We start from the raw sequence: 15,917 nt of genomic DNA, 5'->3' as shown, positions 1-15,917 counted from the left end.
GAGTTTATATTTCCCCTTAAATCTTATAAAATATTATAAAAATCTCACCTAAGCTCATAATTATATATTGGAAAATTCATCAAATCCATTGAAACATTAATTAATTATTATGCCCTACCAGCAGACATATCCATCAAATCCTTAAGCTTACGTGACCTGGCAAATTGGAATCTATATACTAATAAAATAGCGTAATTAAAACAATTAATTATATATAATTGATAAAAAAAAAACTAAGACATAAATTCCTGCTAAAGTATAATTAATATCTCACACTTTATAACTGCAAAATAATAGAATTTTTACTACAACAGGTAAAGTGTAAACTATATAATTATAAAATCAAATGAAAATTAATATAAAACACTTGCATAAAAAGTAAAGTTGGAGAAAAATATCATAGTTTGTAAAAGTGGGTTGTTTTGCGTATTTAACCAAAGTTGAGGAGGTTATTCAGTTATTTAATAAAATAATAATATGATTGAGATATTATATATATGTATTATTGATTGATTGATTCCTATAAATAGACTCTTTCCCATTTGGTCGATGAAACCGCCCCCAACAAAAACATTATCTGTTCATCATGCAGCTTCCTACACCAGTCTATCCATGTCCTCTAAATCTCCAGGTTTCTCTCTCTACCTCTAATTATTTAGGTTTTTCATTTAAAGATTTAAAAATTTTCATTCACAATATTAACAAACTAAATACAAGGAATTTATACAAATTTGTGATTTTTCATCTATTGGATCGATTTTGATTTAAGTTATTTATGATATATATATATATATATATATATATATTTATTTATTGTTATTATCGGGTAGTTGATTAAATATGTTTGGACAATGTCCTTAACTCGGGGATATGTCGCATTCTTGAGAAGGAGCGAAACTAGCGTTCCCACCCACAATAAATAAATAAACAACTATATATATATATATTTTTAAAACGGTTATTGTTATTTATTTTTTATTTAGAAAACTAAAATTTTAATTTCTTATATCACTTCAATAATCTATAATTCATAACTCTTTTCAAACTATATATATATTTTTTTTAAATATGAACTTTTTTTTGAGTTAAATACTTGATTTATAAAATTTTATAGTTAAATCATATAATTTAATTTAGAAAAACTTAGGCCTTGTTCGGTTGTGGGTTTTTTAAAAAACTAAGAGAGAGAAAGATTGGATAATGGGTGATGATTTTGAGAAATTAATGATTAGTTTTAGTAAAAAGACTTAAAGGATATTGATATATATAAATAAAATAAAAAATAATAATTTAAAATAGAAGGTATTTTTGTATTTTGGTTAATGATATGAATGATGTGATTGGTGAGAAGTGATTGATTTGAAAATGGATTTTATATGAATTTTTTAAATAACCCAAAGAGAACAAGGCCTTATAAATTTTGTAAGATGTGTAGTTAATAAAATAAAATTAAAATTTTCTCTTCCTATAAAAATTGAGATGTATTATCACTCTTTAATTTAATACAAATACCTCCAAAGTCACAAACCAAACAAATTATTTTTACAGTTTTTGCCGTAATATAAATAAACGTCACCCAATCTAATCTTTCCACGTCCCGGCCTATTAAATGCATTCAAATCCCAATAAATATATATTATCTGTATCAATAATTTAAATATTATCCTCTTTAGTGCCCTCCTAGGAAAATAAAAAAACATTTTGTGTTAAAAAAAAAAAACTGATATATTTAGAACGATTATTTAAATTTATATAGATATATAATACACTTCATTTTTTAAAGGTTAAATTATTTAATAAAATTTATTTAAATTAATTAAAAAATCAGCACACTTGTGAATTGTGTAAATTTCATTTTAAATGATTTAATCAGCCATTTGAAACATGCATGTTTATTTATTTGAATTTTAATAATTCATATTATATTAATACAAAGTGAAATAATATTGTGTGACATATATATGGAACACTTGAATGAACATTCAATGTTGGTTTCGGTTTCGTGGGTTAGAATATCGATTTAATCTATTTTATTCGCCTGTAAATAATCATTGGTAAATTTTTAAAAAGAACTTTTTATTTTATATAAATTGGTTTATGGTAAAAGTTTTTTCCTTTTATGAGATAAAAAACTTTATAATTATTTCTATATATTTTTCAAACATAAGATTTTTTTTCAGAATTTAAATATTAAGATGTAGATCTAGTTATATATTGATTAATTATTGACAGCAAAAGAAAGGAAGTTCTATATATTTTTAACTTTAATTATATGTGTTTGGTATATAGTTGGTAGAGTGGATTGACAACCACTAAACCGACTAACCTAAACTGTAACGTTCAATTTAACGGTTTTAAAATCGTCGGTCTTTCGATAGGGGTGGATAAGTTTTCCTTCGATAAATATAATTGGCTGCAATGATGTGCAATTTGTCCCTTTTCCCTTAATATATATAGTATTAAAACCGTGACATATAACATTAAGAAAGGGCTACTTAATAATGAATGATATGTAATGGAACCCTCACCATATGGGCACCCATCAAATAATGTCAAGCCTTCATGTGAAGGGCTTGGTCAATTCAAACTTAGCCGGACAGCTATCCTTTAGCTATTTTAGTCTTCGAAATATTTATTATTACCAAACATTTTGTGAAGATAATGTGTCGGGACGCCTACCATATCATTCATGAGAGGTCATTTCGTTATCGACAATAAATGTATACCAAAAGAATTTGAACTTTATATTAAACTATTTTTTCTATCAGTGATCGCGCATGTGCATTTATTTATATGTTACTTGTTTAACAGGTAACCGGATGCAACACTTCGCTAAAGAATATCATTATAGCTGCACCACTAGGGTTGGTTGAAGAAGATTATGACGATAATCAGTACAAAGCTCCTAATCTTCTTAGACGAGTTCTTAGCTTGATGACGAATTTGAAACCTGGAGCAAGTCTTATTAGTTTTCAAGTAAGTTATATTGTTTTTTAATGTGATTATGAATGTCAAGTTTTAACTCGAGTAACTTAAGATTGAACTAATAGAGCAAAAATTTTAAATTCGATTATTACTTAATAAGTTTTAGGTTGAATCGGGAGAATGCTATTGGATCGTTATAACTTTCTAAAATAAAATGTATAAATATTTATAATTAGGATTTTGGGGAAAAATAACTTTCAATTTTTTTTTATCCATAGATCACTTTCGAATTAAAACAAATGGTGGATAGAGATAGATGATGCAATTGAGGAGAGTTATATATTAAATGCTAGTGGATGGTTGTTGAAGAAGTTAATAATAATAAATAGTTTGCGAGAAATTGCAATGATCAAGATGTCTTCATAATTGGTTATTTAATGAGGAGCCGTAATATATGGAAATTTTGGAAAATGAATAGAGAATTGATAATGTATCACTGTATCACTGAAAAATTGATAAAGTGGAAGAAAAAAGAGAAAATTTATTAAATTTTCAGTGAATTAATGACATATAATTCTCTCCCAAATTATCTCCACAATAGTAATACCGTGGCCTTAAAGGATTTTATATTGGGGTTGGAAAAAAAATGTAAATTATTATTTATCAAATCTATATATCCTAACTTTTCAAAATAATAATAATAATAATTATATTTGTTCACTGTTTTTAGTGTGTTAATTTTTAAAATTATACTCAGTTTTCTATATTTATGAGCCAAATCAAAAAAATGTTTTCCTAGAAAAATAAAATTCTGGAATTTCTTTTAACCTTTTTAATAAAATAAATAAATTACTAATTTTTTTTATTGAATTATATTTGTGTGAAAATCCCAAAATTGTGGTGAAAGTGATTGAACTTTTATTTTATTAAGTTTCAATTCTACATTATTCTTAAATCTGATTTGGTTTTGGGTCATTTAAATAATTTAAGCCATTAAAACATAATCTTACTTCCTTCACAACATGTCAAAATAATCCTGAATTTGGTTAGAGGTTTAAACCTTAAACCCTAAACTCGAAAAAAAATAATATATGTGAGTTTTTAAAAAAATTAATACAAAATCAAACATTATTTTACTCTTTTTTATCCATTACATCACTCAAATCATTAACCAAAATACTAAAATACTATATATTTTAAATTATTATTTTTTATTTATATATATCAATATCCTTTAAGTACTTGTACAAAAAATAATAATTATTTCCTCAAAATCATCATCAATCATTATTTTTTCTTCCTCTAGATTTAAAAAAAAAAAAACAATTCGAACAACCTCTAAGTCCTTATTCGGTTTGGATTATTTAAATAACTCAAATTCAAAAAAATAACTTTTTAATCTCTCTCCTCCGTTACATCACACAATTTATTGATAAAAAATACTAAAATACTTTTAATTTTAAATTATTATTTTTTATTTTATCGTTATATATTAATACTTTTTAAATTTTTTATTCAAAATTATCCTCACCTCCTCCAAATTACTATTTTTCAAATAACTCGAATTCATTTAAAAAAAAAAAAACCTTATCCAACCAGTCATGAGTGAATACTTATCCCGAAACTTGCAAAAAAAAAAATAAGATAGAAGGCCAAACCGCCTACTACCAAATCCATTGGTTTGACCGGCCATTTCCCCATCTACCTAGTTTCAATTCATTTTTCTAATAATAACTACTTTTTCGTGCACTTTTCTAAAATATTCATTTTCTTTCTAAACTTATTAATAACTCACTAATTACTCAGGTCTTTCTCTAATCCTATTAATTATATCTCTTTATTTAAACTATTTAATTACTTTATTTTATAAATATAAAAAATATATAATTAAAATTATTAAAACTTAATTAAATAATTAAAAATAAATATTATATATTAAAATAAATTATATATAAATATTAAAATTAACTATATTAAATTAATATACATATTTACATAATTTTATACGTATAATATATATACAATTAAAACTACATATACTAAATTAAATTATTCAAATAAATATTATAAACTAAAATAAAAAATAATTACATAAACATTAAAACAAATACGTTTATATAGAAAATAAAATATATAATAAATATTATATAAAATAAAATGTCATTCAAATTTTTTTTTTCTTTTTAATTTTTTAATTAGGAATGAGAACACCATACATTTTTCAATTTTTAAGTTTGAAACATCAAATATTCATGATTAAGAATTGGGTTAAACTCATATCTCTAAATTTCACAAAATGTTTAATATATTGTTTCTAATTTAGGTAAAATATCAAACAAACGGTTATAATATGTGAAAATGAAAAATTATATACCAAAATTTTATATATATATTTTTATTTATATATAATATATTTTGTTTTAATTTTTATTTATTATATATATTATTTTTAAATAAAATATTTTGTTTTAATTTTTGTTTATTGTATTTTATTTTAAAATTGATGTAATGTATTTTTATCTCAGTGTATACTATTTTTTAAATTTATAAGATTTAATTGAATTATTTAATTTAATATGTTTAATTTTAATTAAATATATTGTATTTATAAAATTAAGTAAAAATAAAATATGTTATTTTAATATATTTTAATTAATTAAATATTATTAATTTTAATTATATTTTATATTTATAAAATAAAGTAATTAGTGGGGTTAAGAGAGATATATATAATTAATAGAATTAGAGTAGAAGAAAAATAATTAATACGGTTATTAATAGCTTTAATGAGAGGATGTAAGTATTTTGGTAGAGTGAATGAAAAATAGGTTATACGATAAAAAAAAAAATGAATTAATTCATGTGTCTTGTGTCTGTCTGTCATAATTACCTTTAATAGTATCTAGGCTTCCAATTAATTAATACTCTAATTTGATAAAAATTAATGATAATTATTATTAAAACTCTCACAGTTGCCGCCAGAGTTCAACATCCCAAAATCAATGCTTCAAGTCTACGGCGAAACAACATTTTGCGTCGGTAAAGAAATGCTAAACCAATGCAACGCCGGTAAAGATCCAATCGAAAGAATGACGGCAATTCTCGCCTGGAAATTATCAACTCTCCGATCACTAGCATTCGGAGTTGCCCCATACAATCCAATCCTCGGCGAAACCCATCACGTCTCACGTGGAACTCTCAACGTTCTCCTCGAACAAGTTTCTCATCACCCTCCAATCACCGCCCTTCACGCCACCGACTCAAAAAACGGCATCGAAATGATCTGGTGTCTTTATTCCGTCCCAAAGTTTGTAGGAAACGGAGTAGAAACACATATAAATGGAACTAGAGAAATTAGGTTATTAAACAAGGGAGAAAACTATTTAATGAACCACCCAAAACTTCTCATAAGATTCTTACCTGTTCCTTCTGTTTTATGGTCGGGAAACATTACCGTTTCTTGCGCTGAAACTGGTCTTGAAGCATGTTTAACATTTGGTGGTAGTTTTCTTCTGGGTATAAACCCTAGATCTGTAAAAGGTAAGATATGTCTTCCTCCTTCTAAGAAACCACTTTATGAGATCAATGGTCGATGGGATGGAATCGTCACGGCTAAAGAAGTCAGCACTGGAACGGTGCGGGTTATTTATGATGCTAAAGAGGTACTTTCGGGTCTCAAACCACCATTCTTGGAAGATCCAGAGGTATGTATAGATGGTCATTTTGTTTATTGAAATAACTTAAACTCGAACAAAATTATATGTTTTTTAATCTTTTTTGAAAATTTCAGGGGATTTGTGAAAGTGATTCAGTAATTGTGTGGAAAGATGTGAACGAAGGGATAATGAAGAGACGGTGGGAAGAAGCGAGAGAAGTAAAGAATATGGTTGAGGAGAAAGAGAGAGAGATTGCTCGGGAGAGAAAAAGAAAGGGAGAGATTTGGAAGCCAAAGCATTTCTCACTTTCATTTAATAAAGATGATAACACTTGGAATTGTTCACCTCTTCATCAATCTGTCCCAAGAGCACCACTTGTTGTCCCAATCCAATCTAATTTCCATCAAACTTTCAATTAATCTTTTTATTACAAACCATAATCTTATATATAATCACTTGTAATAGTGACTTTTTATTTTTGTATGCTTATGTTTGTCTGAGGTATTACTTGTATCGTATCGTGATCAAATATTGTAAAACGTTTCCTGATAATAAAAGAATTTTCGATTTTATCTATCAATTATTTGCTAAGAAATTGATTTGAAGTACTTGAGTTTATGGAAAAGATTATGGTGATTTCATTATAATTATATCATATTTTTGTTTGAAATAAGTCTTGTATTAAAATAAACATAAATAATAATATAAATATCCTAAAGAAGTACATTAAAACATAGAATTCAACCAAATGGGAGCAAAAAGACAGCCATTTTTTCTTAAAACTTAATTTAAGAAGTTATGACATCATTGGTCCAACTTAAAAGTAAATTTTTTAAAGTGGAAATCAAAATATATATTTTTGATATATTGGATGAGAATCTTTACAGTTGAACTAGGATTAAAATATAATATGCATTAAAAAACATAATAATCATTAATAGAATTAGGGTTAATAATGACCGACTTTGGCGACGGCGAAGTTACGCCTGTTGGTTAATAAATATTTTTAGCAACGGCGACCAAGGCGCCGTGGTTAATAAATACTATTGGCGATGGCGATATTACGTCGATATAAACAAAATTAACAACGGTTTTCGTTGTTGACACCAACGCTAATAGTATGGCTTTCCCGCCCATCTCCCGTCATTATTATTGGCGACGATTTTCGTTGTCAAAGCCATCGCTAATAGTACGGTTTCCCCGCCATTTTAAAAAAAGATTATCAGCCACGACAAAAGCATAATGCGGTGGCTGATATTATAGATTATCAACCTCGACATTTTGCTATCGCCGTGGCTGATAATCTAAAGACTATTAGGGACGATCTCTATCAAGACAGATAGACAATCTCTGAGCTCGTACAGATGATGTACAGTCTGGTGATCATATAAGCTATATGAGATCACTTCCATACATTGAGGGATTGGATAATCCCACCATTCTCGAGGTGTCTGTCACCCCAGATGAGGATTCTCCCGTTCCCGAGACTATAGGTAGTTAATTACAACTTATACGTGATATTTAAATGATTATATAAATTTTAACAGATGTTGTTTCACTATTATTTTGTAAGGTCTTCATCGAGGAGGAGAGGACGGAGGAATAACAAAAACACAGTTCTTGGGAAATTGACAACTGGGCAGAAGATGCGTTTAGAATTCAGAGCGGTGGATGGAAGCCCATTTACGATAACGCCAACTATTGGTCTCGACATATTGACACAATTGTCTAGAATCTCACGGTAGTGCTACATCGTCTAAAAAATTGGTCTAATCTCTCACATGCCCAATTAGACCATATATGGTAGTTCATCTCTGTGAGTTTGATATTTTTTTAACGTGTTATCTTATAATTTAAAGTTTTCATAATCATAAAATATGTTGTTATTTTTCAGGATCTTTTCGAGTCTGCAATAACCGATCTCATTGACTCCTACAGAGATAAAGTGATGTCACAAGTGAAGAAAGCATGGGATATGTGGAGATATACGAACAAAAAGAACTACATCCAACCACATAATGGCAACGAGGAGGTAATTAGGATAAACCTTCCTCCTAAATTCGACTACGAAGATTGGAACTATCTTCTTGACCATCACTAATTCACTGCTGAATTTAAGGTATAATAGTATTTTTTAATTCATTATATGTTTAATCGACTATTACTAACAATTATAACTATCTTCTAATTGTAGGGAAAAAAGTATGACCAATGCCGACAACATATCGAAACTAGTATACACCCACCACACTGACAACAAAGCATTTTCGCAAATGGGGCGACAAAAGATAAGTTTTAGTAAGAGTATTAAATTTTTATAATATCTAATAGATGATATGTATGTTATTTGTACAGGAGAGGGAATGGACATGCCCCTAGTTATGCAAACTTTTTCCTACATACGTATACTAGGAGAGCGACCGCCGATGATCCGACTTTTGTGCCTTCTCCGAATGTTTAGCAGGCCGTCGTAAGTTCTAATCCTTTTAATCCTTTTAGTTTGCATGTCTAAGTTTAAAATTGCAAACAATGTTGTAATGATGGTAAATGGTGATGCGCAAGCGGCTACAAGCAAACCTTGATATGTCGTCGTTTGACGTGTATGAGGCTGTTTTGGGACCACATGGACACAAGAGGGTGACCGTGATGGGATCGGAACCGGGATCGGAACCAACACACTTTAGATCAGATCAATGGGGAAGTTCTTCCTCGAGCATCAACAGCTCACCTGTGTCTCAACGTTAATAGACGAAAATGCTGATCGAGGAGAACGAGAAAATGCAAGAACGAATGGAAGAGATGCACACACAATAGGGACGTGAAATTAAAGAGAAGCAAGCGATAATGCGTGCACAACAAGAGGCTATATAGACGCTTATGTCTAGGATGCCCTCTCCTCCCGGATCAGTAGTGATTGACATACGATTTGAAATTTTTGTATTAATACGATTTGAGATTTTTATTCAAAAATTGGAATTGATTTTTATTTATGAATGGTCTTTTTTGCTAATAGTAGTACAACACATATGAAACATGTTTAATAAAATTCAAAAAAATGTCAAAAAACCCGAGAGCAAACATTATCAATGTCGGCGTTAAGGGAGCGCCGGCATTGATAAAGAACAATATTAATGTCGGTGCTAGGTGAATGTCGACGTTAATAAGAGAACCTGAAATGTTCCAAAAACCCAAGAGTAGTCATTATCAACGTCGGCGTTAGGGGAGCGCCGATGTTGATAAAAAACAATATTAACGTCGACGTTAAGTGATCACCAACTTTAATAAGAGAACTTGAAATGTTTCAAAAACCCAAGAGCAAACATGATCAATGTCGGCGTTAGGGAAGCGCCGACGGATATAAAGAACAATACTAACGTCGACGTTAGGTGAATGTCGACGTTAATAAAAGAATCAGAAATGTTCCAAAAAATTGAGAGCGTTGATTATCAACGTTGGCGTTAGGGGTATATCGACGTCGATAAAAACCGTTATATTTTAACGACTAACATTTTAGCGACGACGTGCGACAATTATGTTTGCCAGCGCTAATAAGTATTAATGTACTTATTAGTGTCAACATTATGCATTTTAGTGATGGTTTATGTCGTTGTTAATGATGTATTTTCCTCAAAACCTATTTCAATTTAAAATAAAATCTATGAACAAACTAACTCCACTTTTCGATTATAATGTGAAAAAAATGAATTGCATTCATGCAGGATTGAACTACACACCTTCAGTTTGCAAAATTAACACTCTACCACTGATCTATAAGGGCAAGTGCAATTAATAAATCGAATAACATTATCAACAAAATCAAAATTAATAAAGATGCGTCATTTATTCATTCATCTATTTTAAATACTCAAATATTTTTGAAAACAAAAGATATGTATCATTATCACGAGAATTTTTTTTTAACAAATAACATCAATTTTTTGTAAGTTTGTTTTGTAAAATTTAGAAAAACTAGCATGACCCACAAGTCATAACCCTATTTCAACATATATAAAAGTTTTTTTAGAATTTACAAGACTGATGCTCTACTACTAAGTTATAAGAGTAAGTGCGATTAATAAATAAAATAACATTATTGTACAAGTTTTTTACGGTTCCGTTTTACATTCAACGTTTTAACACATCTTTTCTAAAAGTACCTCGTCTTTAAGGGCGGTTCGTGCGATCTGAAATTGGTCAAGCCCCATGACTTACCTTCATTATGTGCTCTCGCAGTAGGAGATGATGAGTTTTTACCCGTGCACTGTTTTAAAAAAGAAAATGTGTTTGTAAGTTATGTTAAAAAACCCATTGATCACTTACGTTTCTCTCAAATCTCATAAAAAAAAATCTGAAAGACTACTCCTTCAAAAGTTGTCTTGTCTTTTAAAATGAGAAGAGGACCAAAATAGATTTCTATAGCATTAACCTTTTGTTTGGCCAGTACAAGTTTTAGATCGGTCGCGCTTTTGGGCGAGTCGACCTAATTGATTTTAGAGTCGCCACTTTAGTTTATTTCTCGAAAAAAATAAAGAAAGAAAATCAGAGATTTATTTTTAAAGGTTTAGTGCTTTGTGACGTGTGGGAAAGGACCTCGGTGCTATGGCACACACGCCCGTACGGATGAAGTATGTCTACTACGAAACAATTGACCTTTCGAAACGTGAAGAGTTATTACACTTTGTTTGATTCCAAACTTGAATTGTTCGTCTAAGAATATAGCCTACTTCTAAAGGGCTACACTTATTATGTACCTAATGATTTGTTTTTAGTTAGTTTAAACTTAAGATAGTTGCTCTTGAGTCGAGGCTCAAAAACAACCTTTACTAATGCCTATAAAACTTTTGACCTAGATTGAAAATTTTAATCAATGATTATTCTAACTAGCATTCACAACTCAATTAGTTAACAATTCTAGAGTAGTAATACAAACAACATACACACAATCACCAAACAAAAAACGCAACTAAAAAATAACACACAAATCAAGTTTAAAATCAAAATTATGTATACAAAGGAAGGATGAATTCAACTTATAATGGCCTAGAAACTTTTTATGCGAGCTTTCAAATATTTAATGGCAATCTCCTCTCTTGATATATTTTTACATAGAGAAGAGTGTTAACAAAGTAAAAAAAAATAACTTCTAAATTCTCTCTCTTCTAATAATGTTGGATGCCCCTTTTTGTGAAGAGTTGTTTCTTTATTTATAATTGCATTGACACTTGGAGATTCTTCTCATTTTCAATTCGGGACAAATAATACATTTTTTTTTCATCATTATATTTGCATCGGCACTTGAAGATTCTTCTGCTTTCCAATGTGGGACAATTGTCTAGACTCCTTATTCATCGTTCTTTCACTTTTTTTTTTGATTTTATATATATATATATATTCTTCTTCTCCGGAGTATTTTTCTTAAAAACATAAAAATACAATATTATATTCAAAACAACTAATTTGGATGCTATTTACATCGTTTCGCATTTTACGAACAAATTGTGCTTGACTTCAAAGGATGGTCCTTGGAAGGACCTTTCATCGAAAATGTCGAACAACAATATTAAACACAAACTTCACGATTTTTCGAGACAATCATCGTCGAGAGATCTATTCTCCCAAATTTTGAGTAATTTTAAAAAATAATATTTGAATCAACCCAAAATAGGAAAAAAAAAAGCCAATTTGTGAATTAATTATTTTTTCAAGAATTCCAATCTATCAATCAAATATGAACATCATCCTAGAACATGTATATTTATTTGGGTGTAGAAATGAGGTGTTTATAATTATCAACAAAATCAAAATTAGTAAGAATGTGTCATTTTTCCTTTATCTATTTCAAACACACAAATACTTTTGAAAAAAAGTTCTTTGTATTAAAATCATGGAACCAAATTTAATAAATAACATGTCTTTCTTTGTATTTTTATTTTTTAAATTCAGGAAACTAGCACGACCATAAAAAAAGTCATAACTATATTTCATTTTAAACTAAATCTATTAACAAACGGGACAACAGATTAAGTATGTAGCTCACAAACAAACTTAATATTTAACTAGGCGCAGAACTTGTCGCCTTACGGACTCGAACCCAAGAACTTAGGGTTAGTATCCAGGTCTTATTGTTGCTAGGTTAGAAGATGGGATTAAAATGGAACAAATGATTAAATATGTTACCCGCAAACACACTTAACCATTTAACCTGGCACAGAAAATGTCATCTACCGGGCTCGAACCTAGGAACTTAGGATTAGTATCTGGACAAAAAGCATCAATGAAAGAATGGCATGGTCATTGAAGAAAATCCTAAAAACAAGAAAATATATATTTCAAATGGTGCAAACCACAATTAGAAATGGAAGAGGGGTACTATTCTGGCATGATCCTTGACTGGATAATATTCTCATTATGTTCAAAGAAAAATGCAAGGAAGCAGAGTTAGAAAAGAATGAATCAAGTACTCATTTAAAGACGTCTATGAAGTTAATGCGATTCAATTCTTAGGCGTATTCCAAAAGGTGATAGAATTTTAAACTTAATGAGGCAGAAGCAACTCAATGAAAGATATGATGAAATATGCTGGAAACAGAAAGCAATGAGAAGTTCATTACAGAAAAGGTATGAGAAATGGTTAGAACAAGAGGACAGGAGGTAGATTGGAATAATGTTGTAAAGTCTCCAAAGATTATTCATCGTCACCAATTTATTCTCTGCCTGGCATACAGGAAAATATTGACAACAAAAGACATAATTCAAAAATACATAACACATTCCTGATATCAATCGTGTCCTATGTTCAGGAGTTAAGGAAAGTATAAACCATTTATTTGGGAAATGCTCTTTTGTAATACAAATCTGGAGGATGTATACTGCAAAAATAAATATTATCAACTTTCCAGTAACATTGGAAGAAATCCATAAGTGGATGAAGAATAAAGCAAAAAGGAAGATTCGTCTATGTAAGTATGCTGAAATACTACTTTGGAACAGTAATCTACAATATCTAGAAAGAAATTCAAAAACTCAAAATGGAAGAAGTAGAACTGCTGAAGATATTTGGGGAGATATAACTTCAGATGGAAATGCACTCATTCAATCTTGAAGAGAAATCGAAAGGAATGAAGAGAATAGAAAGCTCTGTCAGATATGAGATATTTCGTTTGAGAAAGTCACAAGTAGAATCAAAATAAAAATGCTATAGGCACTAATTAATTATTGTTGATGTCGGTAATTCAGTTCTTGTTTCACTGTCAAATCTAGAAATTGTCTAAATATGATTTTAAATTTTTTTATTTTTTCCCTCTTTTGTTTTTTTTTAATGAAATAGGCACTAAGCTGTATTCCAAATAAAACAATCTATTAACAAACTAACTTCATTTCGATTATAATGTGAAAAAAATGAATTGTCCTCCGTCATGTAAGATTGAACTATAGACCTTCAGTTTATAAGAATGAAGCTTTACCATTAAACTATACAGACAAGTGCAATTAATAAATTGAATAACATTATTAACAAAATAAAAATTAATAAAGATGTGTCATTTTTCATTTATATATCTTAAGCACACAAATGTTTTTGATAAAAAAAAAAAAAAAGATCTGTGTATCAGAATCATGGTCGATTATAATGTGAAAAAAATGAATTGCCCTCATGAAAGATTAAACTACATACTTTAGTTTACAATACGGACACTCTAACACTCTAACACTGAGCTATAAGGCAAGTGCAATTAATAAATCGAATAACATTATCAACAAAATAAAAATTAATAAAGATGTGTCATTTTTCTTTTATCTATTTTAAACACACAAATGCTTTTGAAAAAAAAAATATGTATTAGAATCATGGGAAACAAATTAAACAAATAACATCTCTTTCTTTGTAATTTTTTTAGAATTTAAAAAATTAGCATTACTCCACAAGTCATAACCCAATTTCAATTGAAAATAAATCTACGAACAAACTAACTCCACTTTGATTATAATGTGAAAAAAATGAATCAGCAAGATTTAAACACACAAATGCTTTTGGAAAAAAATCTGTGTATTAGAATCACATAAACAAATTTAATAAATAACATCTCTTTCTTTGTAATTTATTTTTTAGAATTTAGGAAACTAGCACAACAACACAAGTCATAACTAGGGATGTAAATGAACTGAGCTGCTCGCGAGCTATTCGAATCTCGGCTCGGCAAAAAGCTTGTTCGAGCTCGTTCGTTAATCTTAACGAGCCGAGCTTAGGCTCGTTTAAAAGCTCGAAAATTTAAACGAGCCGAGCTTGAGCTTCTCGATATTCGGCTCGTAAGCTCACGAACATGTTCGTTTATAGGCTCGCTTATAGGCTCGCGAACAAGTTCGTTAATAGGCTCACGAACATGTTCGATTATATAAATTATAAAAAAAAAAATTAAGTAATATATATATATTAAAATAATTAATATAATAATAATCTTTAATTAAATTTAAATTAATAAATATATATTTTTTAAAAGAGGGTCATTCATCCTTCTATCTCTCATAACTCTCTCTTCTCTTCCGTCTAGGTTTTCAAGGTTGCAGCTCACAAGGAAAAAGAAAAGAGTTTATTATTCCCACCATTCTCATCATGCTCTTAGTTGACTAGAAAGAGAAGGGATTGACTAGATTGCGTACAAGATTTCGAGACACTTTGCTAGGAATCTACACTGTGTATTGATCTCTTTGCTTTTTCTGCTGTCCAGGTTTTCTCGCTTTTCTTTTCTCTCCACGGACGTGTCTTTAATGTTTTGATATAAGATTTCAATCATTCCATGTTTCAGCTTTGTATGAATTTTGTAGATCTACATGAATTCTATACTGATATTAGGGTTTGAGGTAATTTATTTATAATATATGATTTTTGCTGTTCAGATTCGATCAAGTAGAATGATCTGTCTAGTTGATCCGATACCTGTCTGAGATTTAAAAATGTTCTTAAAAGAATATCATATATATACCTGTCTACATTATTGTTTTGTTGATTTCTATTATACTCTGTTTTTTTAGTCTTTTGTTTTGATAACTAGACTTAATGTGTTTCTTCACTTTCTTTTATAGAACTATTTAGTGGGTATATATGGTAGTATTATGTGGAATTGAGTACAACACCAACTATGGAAGAAGTTCAAGTTCAACCAAATGAAAGCAATAACACTGAATCTTCTCAAAACAAGGAGGTGATTGAATCTGATAAGGTGGCTGAACTTGTGGAAAATGAAAATAGCCCATATGATACGAAGAAAAGGAAGCGTACATCTAAAGTTTGGGATGATTTTAAAGTGATCACACTTATAGACGGGAATACAAAGGCTGAAT

At 29.2% G+C, this 15,917-nt stretch overlaps 2 protein-coding genes across 2 annotated transcripts in view; both read left to right on the top strand.

Annotated features, from left to right (window-relative positions):
• The first annotated feature begins 560 nt into the window (after positions 1-560).
• Positions 561-7,094, top strand: LOC124931704 (oxysterol-binding protein-related protein 4C-like). The gene is made up of 4 exons (XM_047472230.1): positions 561-631; positions 2,812-2,976; positions 5,898-6,629; positions 6,716-7,094. The coding sequence occupies exons 1-4, from the start codon at positions 587-589 to the stop codon at positions 6,998-7,000; spliced, it is 1,227 nt and encodes a 408-aa protein (XP_047328186.1). The 5' UTR covers positions 561-586; the 3' UTR covers positions 7,001-7,094.
• An 8,621-nt stretch (positions 7,095-15,715) lies between these two features.
• Positions 15,716-15,917, top strand: part of LOC124929877 (zinc finger BED domain-containing protein RICESLEEPER 2-like) — a 1,065-nt gene continuing 863 nt past the window's right edge. The window contains exon 1 of the mRNA XM_047470260.1: positions 15,716-15,917. This exon is cut by the window's right edge and continues 863 nt beyond it. Coding sequence (XP_047326216.1) covers positions 15,716-15,917 — 202 coding nt within the window.

Source organism: Impatiens glandulifera, chromosome 3, assembly GCF_907164915.1.
Source record: "Impatiens glandulifera chromosome 3, dImpGla2.1, whole genome shotgun sequence".
Taxonomy (NCBI): Eukaryota; Viridiplantae; Streptophyta; class Magnoliopsida; order Ericales; family Balsaminaceae; genus Impatiens; species Impatiens glandulifera.
This window is presented reverse-complemented; position numbering and strand designations above follow the sequence as displayed.